Source organism: Pteropus alecto, unplaced genomic scaffold, assembly GCF_000325575.1.
Source record: "Pteropus alecto unplaced genomic scaffold, ASM32557v1 scaffold101, whole genome shotgun sequence".
NCBI classification, from domain to species: Eukaryota; Metazoa; Chordata; class Mammalia; order Chiroptera; family Pteropodidae; genus Pteropus; species Pteropus alecto.
This window is the reverse complement of record NW_006432945.1, coordinates 12,393,462-12,402,631: the sequence shown is the minus strand read 5'-3', so window position 1 is coordinate 12,402,631 and position 9,170 is coordinate 12,393,462. Positions and strand designations below refer to the sequence as shown.

The following is a 9,170-nucleotide window of genomic DNA, read 5'->3' as shown; positions in this document are numbered from 1 at the left end:
CTGGGCTGCCAAAGACCTTGGCCGAGTAGCCAGGGCTGCTGCAGGTGTGCCTCCGAAAAGCCCCCTCTCCCCTCTCCCCGCTTCCCAGCTGAAGATCGCGGCAGGAGGTGCACTGTTTGCTGACACTGATTCTGCAATTTCCCAAACAAATGGCCCCCCTGTGGGCCTGCCAGGCTCCCAGCCTGATCTGTCCCCCTTTCTCCCCACAAAGCCAGCTGGAGTGCTGGAAGGTGACAGCATTTTAGAGAAGTTTCAAAGGGCTTCCTCGTGCTGTGCAAATCCAGATGTTCCAGATGATGGTAAACAAGCCAATGAGGCAGCTGAGGATTGCACCCCACATTTTATCAGCCCCTCACCCATCCCCTGCCTTGGCCACCCGGCTGTTAGGCCAGATGTGCCACCAGAAGGGAGCTGGCTTTACCACTGTGAGGCTGCCCGGGCATGGATGTAGGTATCGAAACACAGAAGTTTGCTTGGCATTAAATGGCCTGCACTGGTTACTGCGAGTTCACGCTTTCTTTTTCCTTCTGTAAAGCTTGCGAAACATCACAGTGGAGACAACGCGAGCCCTCCTGTTATTCCCACCTCACGAGGTTTCAAGCCCTGTACCAGCCAGCCACCTCAGTCACCGGCCAGGAGTCCCTATCTTTTCAACCACCTGCTTCCCGCCGCCCGCTCCCCGCACGCCCCCCCCTCCCCGAGAATGCCCGATTAAGAATGATTTTTGACAAAGACCTCACCAAAGGAAACTGGAGCAGGCTTTGTTCCTGAATCCTAAAATCCATCATAACCGCATCTTGCCTGGCTCTGATGCCTAGATGATATCGATGTGCCAAAGTGGCCCACCTGATATTTATACTCACAGATTTGGAGAGAAGACTGAGTTAGGGGCCTGGAATTTTTCTTTTCTCATAAGCGAAGCTAAAAGTAATAACAGCTATCAGGAATTAAGCAATTCTACATACAGGACAATCTTCACTGTCCTGTACAGCCCATTGCATTCCAACCTATTATTATCTTTAATCCCAACAACAAAGGCAGACTTTTTCTGTCATTTTACAGAAGAGTAAATTTTACAGAGGTGGAAAATGGCAAAAATCAGATTTTTGGCCTAGATCTGTTGGACCCCAAAGCTCACATGTGTCTCTTCTACTCTGCCATGCTGCTTCTCAAGGGTGAGAAAACCTGGGTTCACTGGAATTCCTAGAGAAATAAAGTCAATGTGTCAACAAAGCAAAGCAGCCCTGTAGATTTGTTGTTTGTCTGTCTGATTGTTTTAAGGAGTTCCTAGAGAATATTCTGAACTCTATTATGGATCTGTAGCTTCATTCTAACATTCACATTCACATTCTCATTCTCTCTCTCTCTCTCTCTCTCTCTCTCTCTCTCTCTTTCTCTCTCTCTCCTCTTTTATACACACACACGCAAATTATGAGTGCATATATTTATAGGACAAAACCCTGCAAATTGTCCAGAGTAGTGACCTTGAAGGCAAGACAAGATCCTCAATCACTGAAAAAGATGCAATTATCTTTACCGTAACTTACTTGGGCTGCAGTTCAGAGTAAAACATTTTTGAAACCTCTCCAGAAAAAATAAAAAGCTGAAACCAAAAACAGAGTCTTCTCCTTAACCCTTGTTGAACCAGAGCAACCAACCATTCTCCCAAAAGTCTAATCAATCAAGTTTCCCTTGGTACAAACTTGTTTTTGCCTAAATGTTCCTCGTGCTCTTGTATTCACATTCTGGGCTCCTCAAAAAATCTAAACCTAAGTACAAAGAACCTGTAGGCTCCAAACTGTGCCTTCTTCCTAGAAGTATCTGCAGCCAGAGCCCAGTCATCAGGACAGAGATGCTGCCTGCAGGAGGAGCTCGTATTTTCTCTCTGCAGATGCTGGCCATTCTCTTCCCCTGGAGTGTGGACAACCCATCTATTTGTTCCACCAAATGTGTCATTTGTCCTCCACTGGAGCAACCCATCTATTTGTTTGTAAAAGAGAACTGTTTGCTCAGGATTGAGCCCCAAGGTCACACATTAACCTCTCTTTGCATAGGTTACATTAGCAGTCCCAGAGCCTTTATAAACCACAGGTATAAAAGGAAAATTCCATGCGCTGTGGTGACAACCCTCCCCCAACAAGAAGGTCTAATAAATGAGCTCAAGTTTCAGTGACCCCTAAAATACACAAGGTTAATCATCTTTCATGAGATGCTCATGGCTCTTGACTTATTACTGGTCTAAGGCATAATTTGCTAATGAGATTAAAATGATTTTCCCCATTCGACTCCTTTTCTTCACCGTCTTTCTCTTCTTTTTCTACCAATGATTTTTGGTTGATTAATTACTTAGGCGTCTAGTCAAGTGTCACCAAGCCCGAGACACACACCCCTCAGTTCCAGATTACGAGGTGGATGCTCTGAGAGCAGATGAGTATGAGCGATGGACACGTGAGCATGTTCGGGGCCCTGGGGAGGAGATGAACAACTTCCTGCATCTGAGCCTGCCTCAACTTACCCGGGCGATTCATAAAACACGCAACCCTAATTCTCTTTTACTACATGACAGTTTTATTCCTTTCACAAATAATGATTTCCTGAATTTTTCATGGGCTCTGACATGGACGCCTAAGCCATGTGGGACTTCTCCCAAGGGGAGAAGTTTGATGGAATTAAATTTATGTTTCAGCTCCTGGCCCCTCATCTCGGAAAGCCCCTAAGGCACACTGTTCTGTACTAGAGAGAGAAAGAGATCAGGTCATCGGTAATGGTCTCCGCTCATCTGTGCTCCAGCGGAGGACAAATGACACATTTGGTGGGAAACCATGGAGGATGGCACGTGGACAGAAGGGTGGCAGGGTCACTGGGCAACTCAAAGCTCATTACAGCATAACGCTCTGGCCGAGGAGGTCGCGTGTTCAGCAAGAGGTTGCTGGACAGTCGACCTCTCGCCTTCCAAGGCCACAGTCCGCTCACCGGAGCGCACGCAGACATGTCGCGAAGCAAAGGCATTTTGGGGTCACTTTCAGGATGAGTGTGGAGATGGGAAAGGAGCAGAAGAGTGTGGGCTTGCCATTATTTTTTTTTTTAGCATCGAAAATTGTTTCCAAACTTTCGAAGTTTTATATTAAACCTCAATCGGTGGGCTTGATGAGAATAAGGGTGCCCTGGTTTAAGCTGGGGGTGTCCAGACTAGAGTCCTGCCTCCCGAGTCTGCTCCGATCCCCACGGCTATCTCCCACTGATGGCCCCCGGGGCGTCTGCCACGTTATCCTCGGAGCCCGTGAGCATGTCACCTCACACGTGACCAAAGGGGCTTTGCCGATCGAGTTGAGGATCTTGAGATGGGAAGGGTATCCTGGATTACACAGGTGAGTCTGACGTACTCATAAGAGTCCTTAAAAGTGCAAAGGGGAAGCAAAGGAAAAGAAAGAACGGACAGAAAAATGCAATGTAGCCAGCTACAGAGAGGAAAGACGGGACTACGAGTCGCACGAGGGTGGGCGGCCTCTAGAAGCTGCAAGGCCGTGGGCTCTCTCTCGGTCTCCAGAAAGGAACGCAGCCCTGCCACACCTTGATTTTAGCCCCGCGAGACCCATATCGGGTTCTCACCTACAGACCTGTGAGATAATCAATGAGTGCCGTTTTAAGCCACAAATCCTGCAGTAGCGTGTCACGGTGGCAACGGGACATTGACCCAGCAACTCTGCAGGACCCTGCGGGGCTCCACAGCACAGAGAACCATTGCTCCTGTGTCCTCCAGGTAGGGACAACGGCCCCCGCCTTGGCACAGTAAGGGCAATGGGCAGAAGTGGGACCCGGTCACCGGCGGTGGCTGACCTCTGCTCAGGCATCCCTCCCAAAGGCCCCTCAATCTCCGCTTTTGGTGAGCAGTCTGGTTTGGAACGGAGTGGCTGCGGCTTGTCCAGGTCTCTGCCTTTCACGGGTATTTGTTTCCTGCCCGCAGAGAATATATACACAATAGGGCAATTAACCGGGTAATAATTGGCCCTGCGGGAGCCCGAGCGTGACTGGGAAACATGCTATGCCTTCCTAGAAAGAACGGAGGTCGAGCGGCCCACGTGGACCAGGCCCGCGCATCTGCCTTGCGGTCGGCAGGAGAATGAGAGGTCCGCCCTGTCTCTTCCCACATCTCCGCCCCTTCCCCAGGTTTCCTAAGGGCCAGTGTGTTCTGAGTTCCTCACCTCTGTCTCCTTTCGTGAAAACATGCCTCTCCCAAGAGGCTTTTCAGTTCAGCACCCGGGCAACCGGATGTCAGGGTTTTTGTGAGAAGAGAAAGGCAGTTTAGTGCAGCCGATGCCTTTGCCCCTGGTCCATCTCCAGACGACACGGTGGGCTCTGCTACACACCGGGGCTTTGGGATAGTACTGATGCCCAGGGAGTCGGGTTGGTTCAAGGTAAAGTCCCTGATCTACCCCTCAGCAGGGCCACAAGAGTCACGACGTGGCCCATCAGTCCTCCCATGTCAGGGATCACGTGCTTCAGAGCCAATGAAAACACAGCCAACTGAATGACCTGCCAGTCAGCCTGGCCCCTTCCTCCCCACAAAAGCCACGTGCACCAGTGACTTCAGAGTATTATGTGAATACCAAGCACTGGTATAACTGGGTGACTTTCTGCAGTGGCTCCGATTCTTATTGCAAACGCGTGTTCATCGGAACTATTCCCGCTAGTTCTGTCTCAAAGAGCACAGTGTTAAAAGCTCGAAACTACATCGGCACAGCTACCTGCTAAGTAAGAGGGGCTAGGATCACCAGCAGAAGGCTTCTGACAGGCCAGTCCTCAGGAGAGGCTCAGGAGAGGGGCAGAGCAGTGGGAAGAGACGGGAGTATAGTATATCCATGTGCATGCGGGTGAATGTGTGAACACGCTCAAACTCTTATTGGGGGGAGGAGTGGTGAGAAGGATGTTCACACGTGTGCACAAACAGCATTTCAGCACTTAGGGACTCGAGAGAGAAATGTAAAATGGGAGGTTGAAATCTGGCTGAAGAAATGCAGGCTGAAGAGTAAAAAAATTAAAAAGGGTCTCAGCTGGGAGCTCCATCAGACAGTGAAATTGTCCCCTGAGGGAGCCAGATGGGAAGCTCGCTGCTTAAGACATCGGAAAGTGGACCAGCCAGAGGGAGGGAGGCAGCATCCCAGCTCCTGGCTGCCTTTGGAGGACTTGGCCTACACTGCACTCGTCTCTGTGCTTTCCTGACTGTCTTTTCTGTCAGCTTCCCCCTCCTCTGGAAGATACTCCGCCTACCGGCCCCTTCGCGCTCTTTCTTTCCCTTGTCTTTTCTTCATTTTTCTCTCCCTTCTCAGATGAATCAGGCTCCTGTCAACTGTAGCCTGATCGATGAAAGTCTGGGAGGCTCGAGGGCCGAGGGAGCGCCGCCCCGCATCCCAGGGACAGATGCATCTTTGATGCAGAGCAGCTCCCTGAACAGAGCAGGTGCTCAGAGGTGGGGAAGATGGGGCGGAGTCCTCACGGCTCACTTCTGCTCTGGGTCCCCAGGGAAGAGCACAGCTGTCAGACCTGGGAAGCAAGATGAGGCACCAGAGCTGGGAGCTCCTGGCCCTGCCCGCGAAACACTGCCGAACGCCGTGCCTCGATGCGCCGTCTCTCCCCTCCCGTATGCACACTTTACGCATGGCTTCCCTGCCTTCCTTTTCTGCCTCATTCCCTCTCCTGTCTGTGAGGATTGCATTACTCTGCCCTTAACAGGAAGAAGAGGATGGAAACAGACACTAGTGTTGATAGGCACGGAAATGACCAAAATATAGATACCAGCCGATGATGGCTTCATCTTCTCCTGCCTCCAGTTACCTAAGTGGTTCAGTCAGTCTTCATACCTGTGGCATGGCAGGTATCCTAGTTCGCTCTAGCCCAAGCAATCTTCCTAGTTCACAGCTCACACACTTGACGCCTAGCCAACGGCCATATAGCAGAAAACCACCTTTGGTGAAGTAGGAATTCACTGCCATGGTCTCGAAGGGGACATAGTTTTATTTTTTTCTCTACCATTTTTCATCACGATCTTAGGTGGGTTTCTCCTAAAATGTCCTATTATAGTTAATGTAATTTGACTCTGAACAAACGTAGGTTTTTTTTTTTTTTCCCCCTAGCATTTCCTATTAGAGTAAATACAGTCTATTTTCTGCAGTAGAGTCAATATCAATTCTATTAAGCAGTTAATTAATTCCTAAACTGTGTGGGGGTATCCCTCGCCAACTAGACCGCAAGACTGGAAAGAAGAAATCGAGCTCCACCATTCACGAAATTTCCCTTGGGTAGTTACAGGTCACCTAGTAGGTGCTCCATAAATACTTCTCGATTAATTGACTGGCGATTAGCTTCTCATCTCGTCAATATCAATTCTATTAAGCAGTTAATTAATTCTCAAACTGTGTGGGGGGATCCCTCGCCAACTAGACTGCAAGACTGGAAAGAAGAAATCGAGCTCCACGATTCACGACATTTCCCTTGGGTAGTTACAGGTCACCTAGTAGGTGCTCCATAAATACTTCTCGATTAATTGACTGGCGATTAGCTTCTCATCTCTGTCAAGAGCAAATTCGTAATTCGGACGAGACGGTGGTTACCGCGAGGGAGGACCGTTCTCGACTCTCTCTTTTGGTCACAGTGCACGTTCATCGCTATATCGGTATCCGTACCGGGTCTCACCCCGTCCAACTCCCCTACGCGGTCACGAGCTCGGCGGGACAGACGTACCACGCAGCCGCTGGAGTCCAGCTTGCGGTCTGAGATGCAGCGGAAGTTCTTGCTGCAGCCTCCGTTGTCTCTGCTGCAGTCACGCACCGGCCCGAAGGAATCCAGGAGGACCTCCAGGCTGTCGAAGGACGATGAGGTCATCAGCTCTTCTCTGTGGGGAGACCGGGGGGTGGGAGGGGTCAAGGTGACTCTGGGTGCAACGAGTGGCATCGCATTCCTCGTTCCTATCTGGCCAACCAGGACACGTCTCGCTCCCTCTTACAAAAATTCAAGATCATCCCAACTCTGAGTCTTGAACAGACAAATCATAGACACGCTCCACATCTGGGAACTGAGCCCAGGCTGTAACGCCTGGTCTAAGAAGGAGCTCTAAACTCGGGCTAGGAAATCAACATTTCGTTGCCTGTCCATCCTTAGGCGATGTGGGAAGTGCTTACGAATTCTAGTGGCTTGTCCTCTCCCAGTGCCATGTTGACCCGGATAGAGTAGGTCCTGGCACCGGAAGGCAGCCTGCCAACTTCTCCCTTTGGCTTGTCAGGGTTCCTTTTCCAGCACCTTCTCACTTAGCCTCTCGAGACAAGTATGCACCTGAGCCCCCCGAGGCGGGACTCACCTGACCTCCACGGCATCCTCCATCACTGTCATGTCTGTCTTACACTTCGCTGATGGGTTGATGGCCAGTTCAGCTGGTGGGATCACGAAGCTCTTGCTGAGGGGCAGCCACATGCCCTCCCCTAGGGTGTAGGTGAATCTGCAGGGACACCCAACCCCAGGTGGTTAGGGCGGGGTGGGGAGGGATGAGCACCCCACCGGAGGACCCGGCACCCACTGCCAGCCGCTGCCTTCTCTTCCCTCCAGAGTCCCATGCAGAAAGAACAGCTGGTTGCCCCTTTACAGATGAGATGACTGAGTGAGGGAGGCAGAGAGGCCCAGCCCTGCTCACTCAGCCACTCACCAGCTCGTAGAAGTGGTTTTTATCGAGCCATACAAAATCGAATTCCAGTTTCCTTCAGATTGGAGGCTGGGCTTTCCCTAACCCAAGTCAGGTGTAATGGGCAGCATTTTAATTGGCGAGATGTGCCAGCCACCCACCATGCCACGTCTCGGTTTGCACACCCCCAGTGGTAACGATGCTTTCTCTCTGTGCCTGGACCTCCCTGAGGAAGGGAAGGAGAAAATCTCCCCTCTTCTGGCTTCTGTGTGATGGGAACAGACATGTTGGAAGCCAGAAGCCTCCGAGGAGGAGACGAGGGGGAAGAACAAGACAGACGCAGACTCATTCTCTGCGCTCCTCCCCACCACCCCTGGCTGACGGCTTTAACCCTGGGGAGACAGAGGATATTTTTTTCTTAATTTTTGTAATGAGAGCTAAAAGGAATAAGACAATCAATCAGCATTTCAAGGGTCAGGGTAAAAAAAAAACCGTGAGAGATTGTTTATTCATTCACTTTATTTCAAAGGCATTCGAATGCTCTGTGTTCACAGTCAGAAATAGTCTATGGGATGAAAGCCAGTGTGGGCGGGATATCACAAGGCTGTGGCAGTCTGGTGTCCCCTTCCAACTTCAGGCAAAGGGAGGAACAATGGAAGGACGCACGCAATTAAGCAGCACCCAGCACAGGCGCCATTAGCATGCCGGTCACAGAGGACCAGCTCTTTTCTCTCCCCTGACCCACACGCTCCCCTCGCCACTCCCCAGGCTGCCTGAGATGTCAGGTGACATGCGATCTTTTATGAGAAATGCAGCCCTCTCGAGAATGCTGGCCGCAGAGGATACGCTGACCAAAGCTCATGGGTGACAGGCAGCCACGCGATTGCGTCCGCTCACTGGATGACAGCCCCAGTCACGAGAGCGGCTGAAAGGAGGGGAAACAGGTGCCTGGGGAAGGGCGAAACCAATGAGGAAGGGGGAGGTTCCAAGATTGGGGGGGCTCTGTCCCCACGGCTGCCCTTACTCTTCATTCTCTACTTCTCTGACCTGCTGGGAAAAGACCTCCGCATCAAGCAGCTTCGAAGAAGGCGCTACCCCCAGGGGAGCGGGGCTAGGTCTGGGCGGGGAGGGGTCTGCACCAGGTGAGGAAAGCCATTGCGACGGGGACAGAAGAGGAGGCCTACCACTTCCCTCTCCTGTGAAGCAGCTGGCAAAACGGAACGCAAGACAACCCCTTCACACACACACACACATGTCGACATTCGGGGCAAGGTGCCTGAAATGTGGTACTAAGGATAAATGTGGGTCGGAGGCAACGGCAGGCAAGTTTTTACACTCACTTTGCCTTCGTGAGGGACGCTTAAGACAGCAGCACTGTAATAAGCAGGCTGGGGCAGGGGCACCAGGAACATTGTACATCACACATCGTTTCCGAGAGCACGTGCACGAGTTTGAGGGGTACCAGGAGGAGGGAGTTTATTCGGACCGAGAGAATTCTTGT

The 9,170-nt window shown here is 51.2% G+C and overlaps 1 protein-coding gene across 1 annotated transcript in view; it reads right to left on the bottom strand.

Moving 5' to 3' along the window:
- Window positions 1–9,170, bottom strand: part of ASTN1 (astrotactin 1) — a 275,401-nt gene that overhangs the window by 74,260 nt on the left and 191,971 nt on the right. Inside the window, exons 10-11 of the mRNA XM_006907901.2 lie at window positions 7,352–7,489; window positions 6,739–6,889 (exon numbers count right to left, since the gene is read on the bottom strand). Of these exons, the coding sequence (XP_006907963.1) occupies window positions 6,739–6,889; window positions 7,352–7,489 (289 nt within the window). The remainder of the gene's footprint in view (window positions 1–6,738; window positions 6,890–7,351; window positions 7,490–9,170) is intronic.